At 39.0% G+C, this 23,942-nt stretch overlaps 1 protein-coding gene and 4 gene segments (V, D, J or C); 4 read left to right on the top strand and 1 right to left on the bottom strand.

The window, feature by feature from the left end:
- Nucleotides 1-196: 196 nt before the first annotated feature.
- Nucleotides 197-4,504, bottom strand: cabp5b (calcium binding protein 5b). The gene is made up of 6 exons (XM_053444272.1): nt 4,266-4,504; nt 2,905-2,935; nt 2,624-2,767; nt 1,918-2,027; nt 1,669-1,816; nt 197-1,183 (listed from the first exon to the last, which is right to left on the bottom strand). The coding sequence occupies exons 1-6, from the start codon at nt 4,311-4,313 to the stop codon at nt 1,155-1,157; spliced, it is 510 nt and encodes a 169-aa protein (XP_053300247.1). The 5' UTR covers nt 4,314-4,504; the 3' UTR covers nt 197-1,154.
- Nucleotides 4,505-7,732: 3,228 nt separating this feature from the next.
- LOC128459118 (Ig heavy chain V region 5A-like) lies at nt 7,733-8,243 on the top strand. The segment is given in 2 exon segments: nt 7,733-7,845; nt 7,936-8,243. Coding segments are annotated over 2 exon segments (351 nt in total).
- Nucleotides 8,244-9,469: 1,226 nt separating this feature from the next.
- On the top strand, nt 9,470-9,923 carry LOC128459172 (immunoglobulin heavy variable 4-38-2-like). The segment is given in 2 exon segments: nt 9,470-9,525; nt 9,616-9,923. Coding segments are annotated over 2 exon segments (351 nt in total).
- Nucleotides 9,924-14,241: 4,318 nt separating this feature from the next.
- LOC128459176 (immunoglobulin heavy variable 3-48-like) lies at nt 14,242-14,720 on the top strand. The segment is given in 2 exon segments: nt 14,242-14,322; nt 14,410-14,720. Coding segments are annotated over 2 exon segments (348 nt in total).
- Nucleotides 14,721-21,261: 6,541 nt separating this feature from the next.
- LOC128459167 (Ig heavy chain V region 914-like) lies at nt 21,262-21,960 on the top strand. The segment is given in 2 exon segments: nt 21,262-21,358; nt 21,446-21,960. Coding segments are annotated over 2 exon segments (369 nt in total).
- Nucleotides 21,961-23,942: the final 1,982 nt, after the last annotated feature.

Below are 23,942 nucleotides of genomic sequence, written 5' to 3'. Positions count from 1 at the left end.
ACCTTTATGAGGAATTTCATTATTTTAATCAGATTGAGACAAATCAAATATATACATGTATTAGGAAATACTGCACAGTGATTATTTGGCTTGTTAAAACAATAAAATGAAAACTGATTAAACGTATTTAATTTATTGTTTTGAAAAAGAAAAAAATCTTCTTAAACCTAAATTTGTCGTGAGAACAACTTTTGATTTAAACGCACTACAGCATAGTAAGGGGAGAAATGCATTGTGGGTCCCATAACCCTTTTTTGCGTTCAGTCAGCAGATGAGAATTAGTCTGTCGCTTTTTGTCTTATCTGCCATCTGCTCAGATGAGGGTCCCATGATGAGGATTACACCGGCTGAACTAATCCATCCCATGAGACAGATTATTCCTGAGATTGTTTAGTTGTATGTGCTCCATGTTAACGCATGATGTATGATTTGTCCGACACTGGCTCAAAATGAGGTGTGGAGGATTTAAAGGGCGCAAACATAATATTACTATGTTGAATCTTAGAAATTTATTAATTTAATGAAGCAATACGTCGTTTTATATCTTGTGGTCAAGCTATATTTCATTTTTTTCCCCAGCAGCTGTCGGTCGTCACCTTGTTCATATTATACATATTCATCACAAAGTCATTGTATCAATTTTTTTTTTATATGTTGTTCTTTTATTACGCAACAGCTTTAGCAACATCAGAGGGATTATTTTCATTAAAAGATGTCACACGAACAGATTGGCCGAAAAATACATTTCTGCTTATTATGACTTCTATTATTATAAATCTGCTTGGTATACACAGTATTTCATTTATCTATGTTTAGTTAAGTTGTGTTTAATAAGACACGTGGCCTATATATGCAGTATAGACGATCTAGGGACAATAATAAATACTCCAGCTAGTACTACAGTAATCAGATATAATCACTAACCACTTTCCTTACGACTGCCCACGATTAATTTGTATATTTGAGTATTTGGTTATAAATTACTCAAACGAAGTAATTCTATTTTCATCAACTTGAAACATAAGAGCTAAACTTTGATCATTTAAGATGAATGAACAGGATCACATATAAAGCAGGCGCCTCTAAAATCCCAGGAAAATGAACAACAATTCAATAAAAATGGATCCTCTTCATTCCCACGCTGTCCGTCGACCTCATTTCTGCGACATCATTTTCACAAACTCTGCAAAGAGAATGGACACAGTTACCGATGAGCTGAATTTGTGTTGTTTCATAGCAAACTGAGACCAACACATCCGTAGTAAGGACAACCACACCGCATGCACTGTCCGAAGTTTAACTGCTCATACAATCAAGCCATGTTTTTCTTTTTTGAGGACGGAGCCAATGACAACGTTACAGAGTTCAAGAGTAAATAAGATCTATAAGAACAAACAAATGACCAATGAGTCATAAATAGACCTTTATGATGGCAGACGTTGAGTATGTCAAATTGCAGGGCCCTGTTACTAGCACACCGAATTAGTTGAATCTGCACGTGACATTAATTCAATTTGTTTTCAATTTATTAAAATATTTCGAAAATCTCCCCTTTTGGGTTTCAAAGAAGAATGATTCAATATGTGTGTGTGTGTGTGTGTGTGTGTGTGTGTGTGTGTGTGTGTGTGTGTCTGTGTCTGTGTACTTTTGGGTTAACTTGTACCTCACCCTCAAAGTCAACTGTTCCATCGCCGTTGTTGTCAGCTTCTCTGACCACAGCGTCAATTTCATTCTTGCTGGTCTGTTCGCCCAGTAGCTTCACCATGGCGTGTCTCAGCTCCTCGGACGTGATGCTGCCGTCCCCATCCATATCGAACTGCAACAGAGGGGGAAGACCTTTTACTGTGTGTTCGTTCAATGTCCACCATGGGGCGCCAGAGACCAAGAAGAGACAGAGAAAAGGTATGTTGAGCTCACCTCTCTGAAGGCGTCTTTCAGTTCCTTCAGCCCAATCATCCCGGCAGTTTCAGCCAGAAGCTTTGGGGTCATTAGTTCCACAAAATCCTCAAAGTCCACCCGTCCCCCTACTGTGATAAGAAGGAAAATCAAATTAATATAACTAGGGTTATTAGCAGGGAGAAAACAAAGCTCACTCCAGCCATTCATAATCTCTGTTTTAAATGATCGATTTGTAAAATGTGAATTGGGTGTAACACACGTGGGGTTCTGTTGGGTTACTTAACGTGTACAGGTTCACAGCTGTGTGATAAAATGTTTTTTTTTGCTTTAAGTGTATTTCAACTGCTGACATACAGTGAGCCGACAGATCACATTTTCACGTTACTGTTTGTTCACCCTTATTTTGCTGTGAGATAGAAAATGCAAAATAAAAGGGCTCAGGGGACTTGGAGCCTGTGAGACGTGTTTCCTGAAACATTCAGAATAAAAGACGCACCTGGCCATTTGCATGTGCAGCAATGTGCCACATCAACATGATGAATGTATTTTTAATTGATATTTAAGCAAAAGTATGAATCTTTAAGGATTTTTCTCAATAAAAATGAGCAGTGATGGGTTTATTTGATTCATAAACATAATTTGCTATCATGATATACAGTTAAAAATATAACTCATTAATTGTGTCGCTGTTTTTTTCTTTATCTTATCCCAGGACATAACTCACGATTCATGTTGATGTTCTGGCTCAGTTCTATCAGCTCCATCTCCGTGGGCATGTAACCCATGGTTCTCATCAGGTTGCCCAGGTCTTTACAGCTGATGAAACCGTCCTTGTCTTTGTCAAACTCTACAAAAGCTTCACGCAACTCTAGAGAGCACAGACACACAGGGAAACTGAGAATGGTATGTGACTAAGCTTTGAAAGGGTCAAATATATATACAGTACTGTTTAATAAATAAATCTTAAAGTATAAACAATGTTATCAGTTTGATAAAAACAGTTACCTTCTATCTCGTCTTGCGTCAAAACTCTTGTCTGCAAAGCAATGATACAAATGTGAAATAACAAAACAATCTAAACTATTGTATCCACAAAATATAAATATTAAAAAATACCACAGTAGAAAGTGAAATAAAGGCATGACATACAGGCTAGTGTTCAATATCAGTGGGATTATGTGTGTGTGGGTATGTATATAACATTTAATTGTCCATTAAGTTTTTTAATATTTAAAGATAATGACTGCCTAGACCTGTTAAGACTGGAAAGGAGTGTAAAAAAGAAGTTTGACTCTGGCGAAATAAATGTAATGAAGTGTTAAAAGTTCTCATGTCTTTCTATACATAGTGTCTGATTCTGGCTGATTACAAATTGGTTGTTCTACAATAGTTTTATTTCAGTTTCATTGACTTTACATATTCAAATTTACATTAATGAAATATCGCACTGTGCTATATTTAACTGATGTCGTGTGATGTGCTTAATTGTATTTTGTTCTATTTCTCCACTCTTTTCACTTTCATCCTACAAACTGTTGATCATTAAATGACATTCAACAATGTACCAGCAGCATCAACATATTTTTAATCAATTGTTTTTTATTCTGATCGTTCAGGTCGGATAAATATGACATTTTACATAAATCTGCCCAAAGCTATAGATGAACACATATCAAATTATAAGAGCATTTTGTATAGTTTTTGGACTCAAAAATGAAACTAATCTCTAACTATTTGATATTTGTGCAAATATAACATCTGTAAATGTTTTACATAAAGGATTGATACTTTCAGGCTGACTGGTCTGAGATTTGTCTGTTAAATCCACACTGAAAGTAGTTTTTTAAATCTAGTAAGTATCTTATCCGGTTGACCTCAGACCACATGTACACTTTACATATTTCAGTATCACTTCTGCAGAGATTTCCTAAAAATGCAAATGAATCATCTTGCAAATATAATGCAAGAGACGAGAGCAAAACTATTTGCGTTTGTGTTTTGCGTGATACTGATGTTTGTACTCAGGAACAAAGCACAGAAAGTGACTCTCAGTGCCAAAGCATCTGCCTAATGCATCATTTAAAAGTTTGCCCTCCCACCCTTACTCCCAAATGACACTAGGCTTTTAAGCTCCTTTTGTCATTACCTTAAAATAACACCATGCGAGTATGAACATAAAAAATACAACATAACGAGTGAAAGTAATATTTATATTCCTGGTTCGGAATTAAAAAAAGAATATAAGAATAAGAATAAGAACTCATTTGAGGCTTAAAAATCTCCCGAGCTAAATACACGTCAACAATATAAAAACTATCAGGACAAATAAAACTGCAGAGTAGAACAATAACAGCACATTGACTTACTCTCCTCGGTGCTCCTTTGAGAAAGATGCAGGCTTGTTTAACACTCATGATGACGGCCTTCGTCGAGATCCCGAGCCACTTGTGTTCGTGAAGTCCCTTCTTGACGAAAATATTAAACTCACTGTGCAATATTTTACTGAATCATTTGGTCTCTGTTTGTGGTGCAAGCGTGTGTGTGTGTGTAACTCGTGACCAGTGGTGATCTGTGTATGCCAGAGAGGCGGGATGAGTCTCTTATGGATTATCTCCGCAGCTTTGGTCTAGAAACAGAGAGATAGGCTTAATGCTGCACATATACAGAATTTTATATATGTCAAAGGTTATGGTTATTTTGAGAAGCATGTTTAAAAACAAACAACAAATGTGTCTTAATGTAATAAATACATTTTACAGCAATAAGAATTAAAATAATCCGACACTGTTTAGCAAGGATAAAAATAGTTGCATCACCACATTTTTTTAGATTTCAGCCTTTATTCATATGGAAAAAAGAATGTTGAATAAATCCATGTTTCTTACTGTTTCCCATGTGTTAACTCCACTTATCTTTTACATGATGCTAACGAGTAAATGATACACACACGCACACACACACACACACGCATACGCACACACACACACACACACACACACACACACACACACGCACACACACACACACACACACACACACACACACACACACACACACACACACACACACACAGCTGTTTTACGATGATAAAAAAACCCAAAAGATCTGATTATTAAAGAATGGCCGCAGCAGCTTCTTCACTGTATACTTTTCTGAGATTACACATCAGCAGCCATTACATAACCCTACATGCTTGTGCAAAATTAAAGGTTTAGTGCAACCTAAGACGATATGCTCCAAAGTGCACGCAAGCATTACATTTGCATTCGAAACCAGTGGCTGCATTGCATGAGAGGATGAAATAAATGAGCACATGACCAGTTGATCACACTAAAGCAGCATTTCCAGTGTAAATTCATCTGAGATGTAATGGATCTGCTGGGGCCGTATGTGGTGCATGTAAACAGGATCAGCACGAGCAGCATTTCATGTTAATTCAATGAAATCACTTTTGATTTTATATAACAGCATCGATTCTGTTCTATAGATACTCGACATACAGGCGGATCATATTCACCACATTAAATAGAAACACATCTCTCCTGCTTCGTACGAGAATTCTTGTTACAAGAAATCTTAAAGAGACTGGAATTTGACACAGAGTTATACGATTTTTAACATTGGAATATATTGAAAATAATGAGTTGCCTCCTAGGTTTTGTCTATTTAAAGAAACTGGCGTCAAATAGGCCTTATAGAACTGAGTAACAGTAGTTAAGAATGGCTGGAAAATGATGAATAGTTGATATTTTAACGCATTGAAAAAGCCCGGCGTCATAATTGTGCCTAAAGATTCCAAATTAAAACGTAGCCGAGAGGGATTAAAGTGGCGTTAAAGGCTCTACTGAGATAATTCTGTCTGCTTTCCGTCCACCAGCTGTGTGATACTGATGCAAACTCTCTTTCAGACGTGCCTGATGATCTATGTGAAAGTGGAGCAGCTGAGGAAGTGTTGTTAAAAACGTTTAGAAAAATTACATACATACATACTGAGACATAATTCTTAATTTAACAATTTCCATATTTTCCAGACTTAGTTTCATTAAATCTGAAGTGTTATGCAGATCATATATGTCAGGGTAACCAGTGCTGGGTAAAAAAAACATGGAATCATATATCATATATTTTTATTTGAAGTATATTTGAGCCAAAAAAAATTATGTTTGTCCCTCCCTTGTAAAATCCTGAATGCAAATGAAGACTTTTCAGAGGGTATACTTCAGTCCTCCCACCACCTGGCCGTACTCCCATTAAGTGTGAAGCCACTGTGGTCTCAGCTTTAGTCTGAAGAAGATGGACAAACTGTCTGTTCTGCTGACATTGCTCTGTCTGCCCTGTAAGTTGATTTATGCTTTTCCACTCCTCAAAGAATGTAAGAAATGTACAAATGTACAACTGTAAATGTAAACATACATATACATTTACTTCCTTCACCAGCCCTCTCTATTTAAAAAAAAATCTCTGGTTGTTTTTTCAGGTTTGAGTGGCCAGGCCCTGGAGTCCATTCCCTCTACTGCGCTGCTGAAAACACCCCGAGAAGCCCTGAGTCTTTCCTGCAAGGGAACTGGAAATGATTTCAGTCAATATGGAATGCATTGGATCAGACAACCTGCAGGAAAGGCACTGGAGTGGCTAGGGCTTATTTACTCTGATGCAAGCAAAACATATTACACTAGCAGTCTTCAAGGACGTATAGAAATAACCAGAGATAACAGCAACAGCATGGTGCATCTGAAACTGTCCAACCTAAAGCTGGAGGACTCAGCTGTGTATTACTGCGCCAGACACACACTAGTTAGAGTGAGCTGAAACGCTGTACAAGAACTTCAGAACAAGTATGTTACAGGGGCAGACACCGTACTTGCAACGTAGGAAGAAAAACACACACTGAAAGTACCAGCTGAGGTTGTGGTTTTGAGACTTCCTAAATTTTTTTGTTTTTGCTTTTCTACACAAGGAGTAGTTAGATATATTCCCATGGGTTATTTCGAAGGCGGTTGTAAAGCACTTCCTGTTATATCTGCCAAACGATGAAAATACAGTCACTAAGTATTGATCCCAAGGTCACAAATCAAACACATAATGAATAAAAGAAAAATATAAAACAGTAGCAGAGAAAGTAATCAAATATTTGATATACTTGAGTATACAGTAAGTAAGTTCTTAATGTTAAAGCAAGTTGAAGATGATTCTGTTGAAATCCTGTCATTTTATTTAATGGCTGAATTTTGATGGTGTACAAATCCAGTTCAGGACCAATTCCCTTCTCGTTATTGATAACGTTTAAATATTTAAAAAAATGTCACAATTAAAAGCAAAGCACTGTAAAAATGTAATTGAATAGAAAGTTAAGATATATGCTGATATATGTAGTGGGCCTAAAGTGAAAAGTACCTGGAAATGACTCTACTTAAGATACATGAAAGATATACGTCATTGTCATAAAGATATAACTGTTTGATGAGTGTGTTTGTAAAATACAGAAATTAGGTCTCAGAGGGAAGCAAACATGTGGCTGGAAGGGGGCTGTTGAAATCAAGGAAAGCCAGATTTGAACTTTATAAAAACTCTGCCTGCAGGCGGCTTTACATATGCATGCTTCTTTTCATTAATTTGTACTTTGCATGAAATATCAAAAGCGGATTTAATGACTGTCTCTGTATAACAATCAGACGTAAACTACCCCATGCCATGTTTACAAATACACAGAATGTACAGTAAAGATTACTGAGGACTGAGACAAATGAATTACACAAACTGCAACCTATCAGCCTTTATAGCTTGTCAGTGTCCGTCTTTATGCAAAGTGAACTTCCTCAAAGTCTGTTATAAAGACTTGATGTCGTGCCGTCAGCTGCAGCAGAAGAAGAGAGGTCCCAATCGAAAATCCGTCAATACCGACCATGTTCTGTCTCGCTGTGCTGCTGCTGCTGGCTGCTGGACGCTGTGAGTCCCACTGAGGAAACTTTAACACATCTCACTCACTGTCCACTGAGATTACACTGACTCAATATTCACCAAATTTTCCCTCTGCAGGTGTGAAGTGTGAAACTTTAACACAGCCAGCCTCTGTGACTGTGCAGCCAGGTCAACCTCTGACCATCAGCTGCCAGGTCTCTTATTCACTCACCAGCTACTGGACACATTGGATCAGACAGCCTGCAGGAAAAGGACTGGAGTGGATTGGCCAGAAACATGGTGGAGGGACCACATACTATAAAGATTCATTAAAGAACAAGTTCAGTATCGAATTAGACACATCCAGCAAAACAGTGACTCTAAAGGGACAGAACGTGCAGCCTGGAGACACTGCTGTGTATTACTGTGCCAGAGAAACACAATGATACAAACCATCAGCCGACCGTAACAAAAACCCCTCAGTGCCTGAACACTAGTTACATGAAGCCACCAGAGGAGGAGCCCAAAGACTACTGATGATTTAAGACCAGTTCACTGTTACTGTAAAGAGGAATCAGTCCGTTTCATGAAGGTTTTATAACTGCAGGAACTCTTTTCATTACTTCACTCATTCCTCCTGAATAACATGTCAAGAAATCACCCACTTTGCTCAAGAGCAGTAGAATATCCAGGTCTTAAAACCAAGAATGTTGCAGAACTGGATCAAATCAGGTTAATGAGCTTTATCCATCCATTTATCCCCTTTCTGCACCCACTTATATTCTATTATATAATAATAAAGTAATGGCATCAAGATGTGAAAGGTTTTCTCTATGTTAGACGATAAACTACACAGTCTCCTTCTGAATTCTGCATTACTCAATCAAAAAGACCCAGAGATAATTAAACTCCTTCATTTGGTGTAAAATCTCCGTCCCAATCCAAATAATGAATCCATTGTTTTCTAGCACAGAACCATTGCCTCAGATTTAACGGTGCTGACCGTAATCCCAGCTGCAATTCATCCCAGAACACATGCAGGTCACAATCTGATGAAGTGAACAGAACCACATCATCTGCAAATAACAAAGAGGAAGTTCTGAGTCCCCCAAACTGGACACTGTCCTCCCCCTGGCTGCATCTGGAACTCATGTGAATCACAAACAGGGCTGGTGAAGAGGGACCTTGGCCTGTAGGTCAATGCTCAGTTTGAGTTCCTCCCAGAACACAGAAGACACAATTATCACTTCATATTATACAAGGACGGGATTGCTCATAGCAATCTGTATTCCCTTCATGATGGTAGATATGTCCAAATCAAAAATCCTTGCATTTCTGAAATGTCAAAACAATACATATGCGCCTTCATTGATTACTGTTAAAGCAAAGCTAACGGTTCAATCAGCCTTACAATTTGATGTCAAAGGGTTAAAATTGAGTAAATAATGAAATCAAAATAAATCATATTTTATAGTAAGCAGAGGTGATTCCCTGTCATGTTTTCCCAGAGCTGATCTAACAACACTGAGCAGCCTATTATATTCTATTACCCCCAGTGACACCATCACTGATGATTCGTATATTTGATTCTATGCAAACTCAGAGACCTTCCTTGTTACTCAACTATAAAAACTTCCCAACAGACTGACAGGGGAGTTGACGGCACGTCAGATTCACCATTAACCATGTTTCCTGTAGCTGTGCTGCTACTGTTGGCAGCTGGATCATGTGAGTCTCCCTGGATTTGTCATAGAGTCACCACTTTTTCTTTTGCAGGACAACTTAATGATTTATGACAAAACATTCTTCTTTTAACAGATGTGAAGTGTGAAACTTTGACGCAGCCAGCCTCTGTGACTGTGCAGCCAGGTCAAACTCTGACCATCAGCTGCCAGGTCTCTTATTCTCTCAGCAGCTACTGGACAGCTTGGATCAGACAGCCTGCAGGAAAAGGACTGGAGTGGATTGGGTGGAAACATGGAGGAGGGAGCGTATACTATAAAGATTCACTAAAGAACAAGTTCAGTATCGAATTACACACTTCCAGCAACACAGCGACTCTAAAGGGACAGAACGTGCAGTCTGGAGACACTGCTGTGTATTACTGTGCCAGATACACACAATGATACAAACCATCAGCCGACCTGAACAAAAACCCCTCAGTGCCTGAACACTAGTTACATGAAGCCACCAGAGGAGGAGCCCAAAGACTACTGGTGATTTCAGATCAGCTCACTCTTACTGTAAAGAGGAATCAGATATAAGTCATAACATCATTTAACAGCAACATTTTACACTGCTTTTAGTACTTTGACATCACAGTGCCTGACATCTCAGTTTTTATAATCTTAGTTTATGATAAATATAAAAAAAATACAAGAAATTGTGATTCTGATGGTCCCAAAATACATTTTTTATGCTGAGATTTTTGTTTACAAAACTGATATCAAAGTTAATAAAAATAACAAAGCTTCAGTGATTTTTGAGAAGAAAAAATTATTTGCTTCCATTTGTAAACAACAGACACAATTCCATATGTACAGTTTCAGTCAAAAGTTTGGACACATCTTCTCATTCAATGTTTTTCTTTATATTTCTTTCTGTCTAGATTGCAGATTCATATTGAAGACATCAAAACTATGAAGGAACACATATGGAATAATATGGTAAAAAAAAAAGTGTTAAACAGACCAGAATATGTATTATATTTTAGATTTGTCAAAGTAGCCACCTTTTGCTTTGATGACAGCTTTGCACAATCTTGGCCTTCTTTCAACCAGCTTCATGCGGTAGTCACCTGGAATGGTTTTCAATTGACAGGTTTGCCTTGTCAAGAGTCCCTTTGTGGAATTTCTTGCCTTCTTAATGTCTTTGAGACCATCAGTTGTGTTGTGCAGAGGCAGGCTTGGTGCACAGTTCTATACAGTGAATAGTGTGGTGTTTGTGTTTTTGTGTATCTAGTTTGTTGCTGTCGTCTCCTGCCTTTCTGTGTTGTCCCTGTGTGTTGTGTGTGGCAGGGGGCGTGGCTGGCTGGTGACTGCAGCAGGACGAGACACACCTGCCTCCAATTCAACTAATCATCACTGCTATATAAGCCTGGTCGTCTCGTCACTGCGACGCCAGATTATTCCGTCGTCTATGGTAGCTTGTCACAGCCTGAATGCGCCACTTATTGCTTCACCTGGATTTATGTTAACCGTACTCTGCTCTTCACTCCAGGACGCGTGTGTGCCTCACTGCTCAGCTCTTCGTCCTCCAACCTGCCAGGACCTTCAAGCCAGCCAGCACCCTGCTTCTCCAGCCTTCTCCTGCCTCGTCAGCAATAAACTTTTTTCCATACCCATCCACTACCACTCCATGTCTGCTTTGGGGTCCGATCCTTAACTTAAATCCTAACAAATAGGCCTATTCAGCTACAGTTCTAATCCATATTATGGCAAGAACCATTCAACTAAGTAAGAAAAATGACACTCCATCAGTAAATTAATACAGGAAGGTCAGTATAGCCGGTAAATTTCAAGAACTTTGTATGTATCCTCAAGTTCAGTCTCGAAAACGATCATTCACTATGATGAAACTGGCTCTAATGAGGATCGCCCCAGGACAGGAAGATCAAGAGCTACCCCTGCTGTCGAGGAAACGTTCATTAGAGTTACCAGCCTCAGAAACTGCAAATTAACAGCACCTCAGATCAGAGGCAATATAAGTGCTTCACAAAGTTCAAGTAGCAGACACATCTCAACATCAGCTGTCCAGGGGAGTCTGCGTGAATCAGGCCTTCATGGTTAAATCGCAGCAAAGAAGCCACTACTGAGGAAGAACAACATGAAGAACAGACTTGCTTTGGCCAAGAAACACAAGGAATGGACATTAGACCAGTGGAAATCTTTACTTTGGTCTGATGACTAAAAATTTGATATTTTTGTTTCCAACCACCATGTCTTCGTAAGTCGCACAAAAGTTGAGCGGATGGTCTCTACGTCTGTGGTTCCCACCTTGAAACATGGAGCTGGAGGTGTGATGATGTGGGGGGGATTTGATGGTGATAATGTTGGAGATTAACTCCAAATTCAAGGCATAATTAACCAATATGGCTACCACAGCATTCTGCAACGACATGGCATACCATCTGGTTTGCTCTTAATGGGACCAGCATTTGTCCCCAAACACATCCCAGGCTATGAAAGGCTTATTTGACCAAGAAGGAGAGTGATGGAGTGCTGCGTCAGATGACCTGGCCTCCACAACCACCCGACCTAAACGCAAATGAGATCACCTGGGATGAGTTGGACCACAGGGTGAAGGCAAAGCAACCTCATGAAGCTGATTGAAAGAATCCAAGAGTGTGCTAAGCTGTGATCGAAGCAAAAGGAGGCTACTCTGAAGAATCTCAAATATGAAACATATTCTGGTTTGTTGAGCATCTTTTTGGATTACCACATAATTCCACATGTGTTCCTTCATAGTTTGGATGTCTTCAATATTAATCTGCAATGTAGAAAGAAACAAAAATAAAGAAAAACCATTAAATGATAAAGTGTGTCCAAACTTTTGACTAATACTGTATATGATATTTTATAGTAAGCAGAGGTGATTCCCTGTCATGTTTCCAAGAGCTGATCTAATAACACTGAGCAGCCTATTCTTCTCTATTACCTCCAGTGACACCATCACTGACGATTCGTATATTTGATTCTATGCAAACTCAGAGACCTTCCTTGTTACTCAACTATAAAAACTTCCCAACAGACTGACAGGGGAGTTGACGGCACGTCAGATTCACCATTAACCATGTTTCCTGTAGCTGTGCTGCTGCTGTTGGCAGCTGGATCATGTGAGTCTCCCTGGATTTGTCATAGACTCACCACTTTTTCTTTTGCAGGAGAACTTAATGATTTATGACAAAACATTCTTCTTTTAACAGATGTGAAGTGTGAAACTTTGACGCAGCCAGCCTCTGTGACTGTGCAGCCAGGTCAACCTCTGACCATCAGCTGCCAGGTCTCTTATTCTCTCAGCAGCTACTGGACAGCTTGGATCAGACAGCCTGCAGGAAAAGGACTGGAGTGGATTGGGGTGAAGGGCACAGGATCGTCATACTATAAAGATTCACTAAAGAACAAGTTCAGTATCGAATTAGACACTTCCAGCAAAACAGTGACTCTAAAGGGACAGAACATGCAGCCTGGAGACACTGCTGTGTATTACTGTGCCAGAGACACACAATGATACAAACCATCAGCCGACCTGAACAAAAACCCCTCAGTGCCTGAACACTAGTTACATGAAGCCACCAGAGGAGGAGCCCAAAGACTACTGGTGATTTCAGACCAGTTCACTGTTACTGTAAAGAGGAATCAGTCCTTTTCATGAAGGTTTTATAACTGCAGCTCAATGGGGTTGAGATCTGGTGACTGAGCTGGCCACTCCATTACAGACAGCAAACCAGCTGCCTGCTTCTTCCCTAAATAGTTCTTGCATCATGTGGAGGTGTGCGTTTGGTCATTGTCCTGTTGTAGGAGGAAATTGGCTCCAATCAAGCGCTGTCCACAGGGTATGGCATGGCTTTTCAAAATGGAGTGATAGCCTTCCTTATTTAAAATCCCTTTTACCTTGTACAAAACTCCCACTCTACCAGCACAGACCATCACATGACCTCCACCATGCTTGACAAATGGCTTCAGGTCGTCTTCCAGAATCTTTTCACCTGTTCTGCGTCTCACAAATGTTCTACTGTTGGATCCAAACACCTCAAACTTGATTCGTCTCTCCATAACACTTTTTTCCAATCTTCCTCTGTCCAATGTCTGTGTTCTTTTGCCCATATCTATCTTTTCTTTTAATTGGCCAGTCTCAGATATGGCTTTTTCTTTGCCACTCGGCCTAGAAGGCCAGCATCCTGGAGTCGCCTCTTCACTGTAGACGTTGACACTGGTGTTTTGCGGGTACCATTTAAAGAAGCTGTCAGTTGAGGACTTGTGAGGCGTCTATTTCTCAAACTAGAGACTCTAATATACTTGTCTTCTTCCTGAATTGTGCACCGGGGCCTCCCACTTCTCTTTTCTCTGTTTCTGAAAAATTTAATATTATTTTCATTGAAAAAAACAATGCTTTTCTTTGAAAAATATGGAAATTTCGAAGTGACCCAAACTTTTGAACGGTAGTGTATAAATATATATATATATATATATATATATATATATATGGATGTAATTTTGTTTTTTATATTCATATATCAAACTGAAATTTTTTAAAATATTTTTATAAATTATTTTGTAACTAACATCAGAATATAATGAAGAAAAAGTTAAAACGAGTGAATTAAGAAATGAGATCAAATCCCTTCAGTTGATCGATACAGTTAAATCATTGTGAGGAAGAGTCAATGCAAATCATGAGCTCCTCCATCTGTATTAATCTCCTTTCAACCTGATGACAAACCAAACCACCAACCAGACGTTCAACAAACGACCATGATGACTTTAACTAAATGTCTCACATTTCTGCTGCTGTCAGCCATTTCTGGTGAATTCCAAACCTCTGCACTCTTCCTTTTTGTCGTCCAGGCTCATGTTCGGCTCTGTTCTATAACCAAACTGATTTTCTCCTCAGGTGTTTGCAGTCAGACTCTGACTGAATCTGAACCGGTGGTGAAGCGGCCCGGAGAATCCCACAAACTGACGTGTACATATGCAGGGATATCTGATGACTCTGCTCCTATCAGCTGGATCAGACAAGCTGAAGGAAAAGGCCTGGAGTGGGTTGCCTTCATTTCTGCTTCATCAGCAGACACTAAATATTATTCAGCATCTGTCAAGAATCGCTTCACAATTTCCAGAAACAACGACATGGACCAGGTGTATCTGCACATGAGCAGCCTGACGACTGAAGACTGTGCTGTTTATTAGTGTGCTCGAGAGCCACAGTAACACAAGAAGCCACAGAGCTGTTCACAAAGCAATGCATCTGTCCCTGTGTCACTCATTGAGTGTTTTAATATCCTCCTCTTCTAACACTGAAAATTGTTGAATCCCCCCCCCACATGTCCTGAGCTACTCTTAAAAGTATCATTATCTAAAAATTCCTCCAATTAAAATTTAAACATATAAAAAAACACTAAATAGAATTTGTATTTTAAAAATGAATACTGCTTTTTAAACTAGGCACATGATTGAACAGTTTTATTCAATATTGTGATCTGAAGAAAAGATGGTTGCTGAGTCAATATCACAAAATAAAGACAAATAAAAGAAGGAACCTAAACTATGAGACTTTTCTTTGACTTAATCAGATTGAAAGATATATGTAAACCATGGCTTTCTACATAAATGACCGTTGGCGCTATATTTTAATTGAAAAATATATAGCTGAGTGGTTACAGGGCTCTCACAATATGACCACAAATGCATATCCACTACTTTCCTCCGGTTCCTGTCTGTAGTTACTGTCTCTTCCACTAAACAAAATAAAAAATTAAAATGAATAAATAAATGTGTTAAAATTGAGTAAATAATGAGATCAAAACAAATCATAATTCATAATAAGCAGAGGTGATTCCCTGTCATGTTTTCACAAAGCTGATCTAATAACACTGAGCAGCCTATTCTATTCTATTACCCCCAGTGACACCATCACTGATGATTCGTATATTTGATTCTATGCAAACTCAGAGACCTTCCTTGTTACTCAACTATAAAAACTTCCCAACAGACTGACAGGGGAGTTGACGGCACATCAGATTCACCATTAACCATGTTTCCTGTAGCTGTGCTGCTGCTGTTGGCAGCTGGATCATGTGAGTCTCCCTGGATTTGTCATAGAGTCACCACTTTTTCTTTTGCAGGACAATTTAATGATTTATGACAAAACATTCTTCTTTTAACAGATGTGAAGTGTGAAACTTTGACGCAGCCAGCCTCTGTGACTGTGCAGCCAGGTCAACCTCTGACCATCAGCTGCCAGGTCTCTTATTCTCTTGGCAGCTACTACACAGCTTGGATCAGACAGCCTGCAGGAAAAGGACTGGAGTGGATTGGGATGAAACATGGTGGAGGGAGCGTATACTATAAAGATTCACTAAAGAACAAGTTCAGTATCGACGTAGACACTTCCAGCAAAACAGTGACTCTAAAGGGACAGAACGTGCAGCCTGGAGACACTGCTGTGTATTACTGTGCCAGAGAAACACAATGATACAAACCATCAGCCGACCTGAACAAAAACCCCTCAGTGCCTGAACACTAGTTACATGAAGCCACCAGAGGAGGAGCCCAAAGACTACTGGTGATTTCAGATCAGTTCACTGTTACTGTAAAGAGGAATCAGTCTGTTTCATTAAGGTTTTATAACTGCAGGAACTCTTTTCATCAGTTCACTCATTCCTCCTGCATAACATGTCAAGAAATCAACCACTTTGCTAAAGAGCAGCAGAATCTCCACGACTTAAAACCAAGAATGTTGCAGAACTTGATCAAATCATGAAATGAGCTTTATCCATCCTTTTATCCCCTTTCTGCACACTCTCATATTCTATTCTATAAGTTATGGCATCATGATGTGAAACTTTTTTACAATGACAGCCGATAAACTAGAGAGTCTCCTTTATTGATTAATCTCATGAAAGTAATAACTACGAATTTGGAACTCTGATTGACAATTAAATTACTAACTATAACCAAATTACCATAGAGATAGTTAGCAAAGTTGAAGGATATAGAGTTCTTGACAGTGTATAGGTTTGCAAAATTCACACTTTTGCAACATTTATTAAAACATCATTTGTGAAAGCAAAACCTTTTTTGTGAAGATAATAAAGTATGAAAACACAAATAACAAAAGGTGTACTTACCATATAAATATGTGTATGTGAATATGCATGCGTGTGTGTCTGTGTGAGTGAGTGTGCTTTCAAAATGGTAGGTGGCCCCCCTGAGGGTAATAAACCATCCCCCTCGAGTATGTTTACAACATGTAGCGGGGTCAGAGAGAAAAGTGTGGAGATATGTGTGTGTGTTTTGGTGCCAAATTAGAGACAGTTACTAGATGCATGCATAGAAAGACTGTGAAGAGCGTAACTAACATTAACTTTCAAATAACTTGTAATGAAAATATCACAGCAACATAAATCAAACTTATGAACATCACTCGGAATCTAATAAACAGTCTTTGCTTTATCTAGTATAATTATTAAGCCCAGTTGTGTTACCCTTACATGAAAAGGGAAAAAAGGTTGATGTGCTGTTCGAAGTCCAGTGAAGTCATCTTGCTGGCTTGCTGCTCATGTTGTGGTTCTGTTGTGCGATGCAGCTCTTGTGCTGTTTGAAGTTCTCAGGCAGACTTATGTGTAACCGCCTTTCGGAAGGTTTTAGCAGTCGGCTCCAGTCAGGCCTGCTTGAAGGTTGGTAGAGCTTGGATTGGGAGGAGGTTTCCTTGGTGAGGTGAGCTGCAAGCTGCACCTCTCCTCCATTGAAGTTGAGTAGAAAGAGAGGTGGGCTCCTCTCGCAGAGTTGACTGGAGTTGAACGAGCAAGTGAGCTGGACAGCCTCACTTCTCCTCTAGGAGGGCTGCACAGACAAAGACAGAAGAGATGGTGGACTTGGCTCATAGTGGCCTGGTGACTTCATGGATCATGGGGCCCAGAGTGACCAACAGTGGTTGAAACTTGTGTTCCCGGTCGATTTTCACGCCTCTTTGTGATGTTCACAAATACGCAGTCCCAACACAGAGCTGGAGACGAGGGAACTTGGCCTGTAGGTCAATGCTCAGTTTGAGTTCCCCCCCATCAGAACACAGACGAAACAATTATGACTTGATATTATACAAGGACAGCACTGCTAATAGAAATGGCCCTAGAATCTGTATACCTATTGATAATGTGATCATTACATTTTTGAAATGTCAAAACAATACATATGCGCTTTAATTGTTTAAGGTTAAAGCAGAACTAACGGTTCAATCAGCCTTACAATGTGATTTTAACGTGCTAAAATTGAGTAAATAATTTGATTAAAATTACATCATATTTTATTGTAAGCAGAGGTGATTCCCTGTCAAGTTTTCCCAAAGCTGATCTAATAACACTGAGCAGCCTATTCTATTCTATTACCCCCAGTGACACCATCAATGATGATTCATATATTTGATTCTATGCAAACTCAGAGACCTTCCTTGTTACTCAACTATAAAAACTTCCCAACAGACTGACAGGGGAGTTGACGGCACATCAGATTCACCATTAACCATGTTTCCTGTAGCTGTGCTGCTGCTGTTGGCAGCTGGATCATGTGAGTCTCCCTGGATTTGTCATAGAGTCACCACTTTTTCTTTTGCAGGACAACTTAATGATTTATGACAAAACATTCTTCTTTTAACAGATGTGAAGTGTGAAACTTTGACGCAGCCAGCCTCTGTGACTGTGCAGCCAGGTCAACCTCTGACCATCAGCTGCCAGGTCTCTTATTCCATCAGCAGCTACTGGACAGCTTGGATCAGACAGCCTGCAGGAAAAGGACTGGAGTGGATTGGAATTGGAAGTGTTGGATCGACCACATATTATAAAGATTCACTAAAGAACAAGTTCAGTATCGAATTAGCCTCTTCCAGCAAAACAGTGACTCTAAAGGGACAGAATGTGCAGCCTGGAGACACTGCTGTGTATTACTGTGCCAGAGACACACAATGATACAAACCATCAGCCGACCTGAACAAAAACCCCTCAGTGCCTGAACACTAGTTACATGAAGCCACCAGAGGAGGAGCCCAAAGACTACTGCTGATTTCAGATCAGTTCACTGTTACTGTAAAGAGGAATCAGTCCGTTTCATGAAGGTTTTATAACTGCAGGAACTGTTTTCATCAGTTCACTCATTCCTCCTGCATAACATGTCAAGAAATCAACCACCTTGCTCAAGAGCCGCAGAATCTCCGACGACTTAAAACCATGAATGTTGCAGAACTTGATCAAATCATGAAAATTTGCTTTTGCCAACAAATTATCCCCGTTCAGCACACACTTAATTCTATTCTATAAGTTATGGCATCAAGATGCGAAACGTTTTTACAATGATGATAAACAGTACATTCTAATGACAATAATTTTTTTTTAAATGATATAAGTTGCTACAATAACATGAAAAACATATTTTATAACATTCACTTGTTCAAGTCTTTATGATACACATGTTTTTTTCTTTTTCTGGTGTGGCAGCTACTAACTTCAATGCAGTCTGACCCATGCTAGAGAGTCATGTATGGAATTGTTGCAGGAGTGAGTCCTAAAAGTTGCAAATAAGTCAACAGTTGATGAGGAAACGTTATTTCATTTTCCAACATTGCTGTAAACGGTCAGTCTCCTGCTGAATTCTACATTACTCAATAAAGAGTCCCAGAGATAATTAAACTTCTTCATTTGGTGTAGAATCTCCGTCCCAACCCAAATAATGAATTTGTTGTTTTCTAGCAGAGAGCCATGTCCTCAGATTTAAAGGTACTGTCCGTCATCCCAGCTGCAATCCATCCCAGAACACATGCAGGTCACAATCTGATGAAGCGAACAGAACCACATCATCTGCAAATAGCAAAGAGGAAGTTCTGAGTCCCCCAAACTGGACACAGTCCTCCGCCTGGCTTCATCTGGAACTCATGTGAATCACAAACAGGGCTGGTGAAGAGGGACCTTTGCCTGTAGGTCAATGCTCAGTTTGAGTTCCTCCCAGAACAAAGAAGACACAATTATCACTTCATATTATACAAGGACGGGATTGCTTGTAGCAATGGCCCTTGAATCTGTATTCCCATTGATAATGGTAAATTTGTCTAAATCAAATAATTATAGTATTTCTGAAATGTTAAAACAATACATATGTGCCTTAATTGTTTTCTTTAAAAGCAAAGCTAGCGGTTTAATCAGCCTTACAATGTGATTTTAAAGTGTCTGAATTAGTTTAAAAAATGATATCAAAATACATCATATTTTATAGCAAGCAGAGTTGATTCCCTGTCATGTTTTCCCAGATCTGATCTAATAACACTGAGCAGCCTATTCTATTCTATTACCCCCAGTGACACGATCATTGATGATTCGTATATTTGATTCTATGCAAACTCAGAGACCTTCCTTGTTACTCAACTATAAAAACTTCCCAACAGACTGACAGGGGAGTTGACGGCACGTCAGATTCACCATTAACCATGTTTCCTGTAGCTGTGCTGCTGCTGTTGGCAGCTGGATCATGTGAGTCTCCCTGGATTTGTCATACAGTCACCACTTTTTCTTTTGCAGGACAACTTAATGATTTATGACAAAACATTCTTCTTTTAACAGATGTGAAGTGTGAAACTTTGACGCAGCCAGCCTCTGTGACTGTGCAGCCAGGTCAACCTCTGACCATCAGCTGCCAGGTCTCTTATTCCCTTGGCAGCTACTACACAGCTTGGATCAGACAGCCTGCAGGAAAAGGACTGGAGTGGATTGGAAGCAAATATACAGGGGCTTCATACTTTAAAGATTCATTAAAGAACAAGTTCAGTATTGAATTAGACACTTCCAGCAAAACAGTGACTCTAAAGGGACAGAACATGCAGCCTGGAGACACTGCTGTGTATTACTGTGCCAGAGACACACAATGATACAAACCATCAGTCGACCTGAACAAAAACCCCTCAGTGCCTGAACACTAGTTACATGAAGCCACCAGAGGAGGAGCCCAAAGACTACTGCTGATTTCAGACCAGTACACTGTTACTGTAAAGAGGAATCAGGCCATTTCATGTAGGTTTTATAACTGCAGGAACTCTTTTCATCAGTTCAGTCATTCCTTCTGAATAACATGTCAAGAAATCACCCACCTTGCTCAAGAGCAGCAGAATCTCCACGATTTAAAACCAAGAATGTTGCAGAACTTGATCAAATCATGTAAATTAGCTTTATCCATCAATTCATCCCCTTTCTACGGTGGCCCTGAAAGCTCAACGAACGGCAACTTAAGAAAACACATGCAAGTTGTCAAAACACCAGCAAAGTAAAAAAACATCTTCATCAATTTCACAACACAACACAACACATTACAGCATCGCTCTGCAAAAAGAGAAAAGCGCTGCAAATACCGGAACACGTTGCAAAAAGCCAAACATTTTACAAAACTGATATAAAATGTTCATAAAAATATTAAAGGTTCATTTTTTCATTGTAAGAAAAAATTACAATTGATGACAAACTACCATAATTTACTTTTATTTGAAACTAACAGACAGAATTATATATATATATATATATATATTTATATATATTCATATAGTTATATAAAACATTTAGTAACGTACATCATAACATAATGAACAAAAAGTTAAAGCCATTAAAATAAGAAATGAGATAAAATCCCTTCAGTTGATCGATACAGATTCATCATTGTGAGGAGGAGTCAATGCAAATCATGAGCTCCTCCATCTGTATTAATCTCCCTTCAACCTGATGACAAACCAAACCACCAACCAGACGATCAACAAACGACCATGATGACTTTAACTAAATGTCTCACATTTCTGCTGCTCTCAGCCATTTCTGGTGAATTCCAAACCTCTGCTCTCTTCCTTTTTGTCGTCCAGGCTCATGTTCGGCTCTGTTCTATAACCAAACTGATTTTCTCCTCAGGTGTTTGCAGTCAGACTCTGACTGAATCTGAACCGGTGGTGAAGCGGCCCGGAGAATCCCACAAACTGACGTGTACATATGCAGGGATATCTGATGACTCTGCTGATATCAGCTGGATCAGACAAGCTGAAAGAAAAGGCCTGGAGTGGGTTGCCTTCATTTCTGCTCCATCAGGCAGCTCTAAATATTATTCAGCATCTGTCAAGAATCGCTTCACAATTTCCAGAAACAACGACATGGACCAGGTGTATCTGCACATGAGCAGCCTGATGACTGAAGACTCTGCTGTTTATTATTGTGCTCGAGAGCCACAGTAACACAGGAAGCCACAGAGCTGTACACAAAATATTGCATCTGTCCCTGTGTCACTCATTGAGTGTTTAAATATCCTCCTCCTCCAACACTGAAAAATGTTGAAGCCCCCCCCCCCATGTCCTAAGCTACACTTAAAAGTATTAATATATAAAAAATACCTCCAATTAAAGTTTTAAACACATTAAAAAATACTGAATTTATTTTTTTGATAATACTGATTTTTAAACTAAGCTCATGATTGAACAATTTTATTCAACTTTGTGATCTGAAGAAGATTGTTGCTGAGTCAATATCACAAAATAAAGACCAATAAAAAAAGGAAAACTAAACTGAGATTTTTTTTTGACTTGATCAGATTGAGAGATATATGTAAACCATGGCTTTCTACATAAATGACAGTTGCCGTTAGATTTTAAATGAAAACTTTATATAGCTGAGTGGTTATAGGGCTCTCACAACACGACTACAAATTTATATCCCCTACTTTCCTCCAGTTCCTGTCTGTAATCACTGTCTCTTACAAATAAAGGAATACAAAATAAATATTAATAGATAAATGTGTTGAAATTGAGTAAATAATGAGATCAAAAATACATCATATTTCATAAGCAGATCTGATTCCCTGTCATGTTTTCCCAGAGCTAGTCTAATAACACTGAGCAGCCTTTTCTATTCTATTACCCCCAGTGACACCATCACTGATGATTCTTATATTTGATTCTATGCAAACTCAGAGACCTTCCTTGTTACTCAACTATAAAAACTTCCCAACAGACTGACAGGGGAGTTGACGGCACGTCAGATTCACCATTAACCATGTTTCCTGTAGCAGTGCTGCTGCTGTTGGCAGCTGGATCATGTGAGTCTCCCTGGATATGTCATAGAGTCACCACTTTTTCTTTTGCAGGACAACTTAATGATTTATGACAAAACATTCTTCTTTTAACAGATGTGAAGTGTGAAACTTTGACGCAGCCAGCCTCTGTGACTGTGCAGCCAGGTCAAACTCTGACCATCAGCTGCCAGGTCTCTTATTCCCTTGGTAGCTACTGGACAGCTTGGATCAGACAGCCTGCAGGAAAAGGACTGGAGTGGATTGGATATGGTTGTGTTGGATGCACCACATACTATAAAGATTCATTGAAGAACAAGTTCAGTATAGAATTCGACTCCTCCAGCAAAACAGTGACTCTAAAGGGACAGAACGTGCAGCCTGGAGACACTGCTGTGTATTACTGTGCCAGAGACACACAATGATACAAACCATCAGCCGACCTGAACAAAAACCCCTCAGTGCCTGAACACTAGTTACATGAAGCCACCAGAGGAGGAGCCCAAAGACTACTGCTGATTTCAAACCAGTTCATTCTAAATGTAAAGACGAATCAGACATGGGTCATAACGTCATTTAAAGGCAACTATTTTTAGCACTTTTAATACTCTGACATCACATTGACTGACATGTCAGGGTGTATAATTTTAATTCATGATAAATAATAAAAACAACAAGAAATTGTTATTCTGATGGTCTCAAAATACATTAGTTATGCTGAGATATTTTTTTACAAAACTAATATAAAAGTTAATAAAGATAATAAAGTTTCAGTGATTTTTCAACAGAAAAAAATATTATTTTCTTTTGTAAACAACAGACACAATTTCATAATATATACAGTACCAGTCAAAAGTTTGGAGACACTTTCTCATTCAATGGTTTTTCTCTAGTTTTCTTCCTTTCTACATTGCAGATTAATATTGAAGACATCAAAACTATGAAGGAACACATACGGAATAATGTGGTGAACAAAAAAGTTTTAAACAAACCAGAATATGTATTCTATTTTAGATTCTTCAAAGTAGCCACCTTTTGCTTTGATGACAGCTTTGCACACTTTTGTCATTCTTTCAACCAGCTTCATGAGGTAGTCACCTTGAATGGTTTTCAATTAACAGGTTTGCCTTGTCAAGAATTAATTTTGGTAATTTCTTGCCTTCTTAATGTGTTTGAGACCATCAGTTGTGTTGTGCAGAGGCAGGGTTGGTGCACAGTTAATGTATCAAGGTATAGTGGTTTGGAACCTTTGTTATTGGTGGTCACCCACTCAATATAGAATGCCTGAAAAGCAGTTTTGCTAATGGAAGATGACCAATAGTTCTCTAATACCTCTGGAGCATTTTGGTT

The sequence above is a fragment of the Pleuronectes platessa genome, chromosome 16 (assembly GCF_947347685.1).
Source record: "Pleuronectes platessa chromosome 16, fPlePla1.1, whole genome shotgun sequence".
NCBI classification, from domain to species: Eukaryota; Metazoa; Chordata; class Actinopteri; order Pleuronectiformes; family Pleuronectidae; genus Pleuronectes; species Pleuronectes platessa.
The sequence above is the reverse complement of the archived record's forward strand: the minus strand, read 5'-3'. Positions and strand labels throughout refer to the sequence as shown.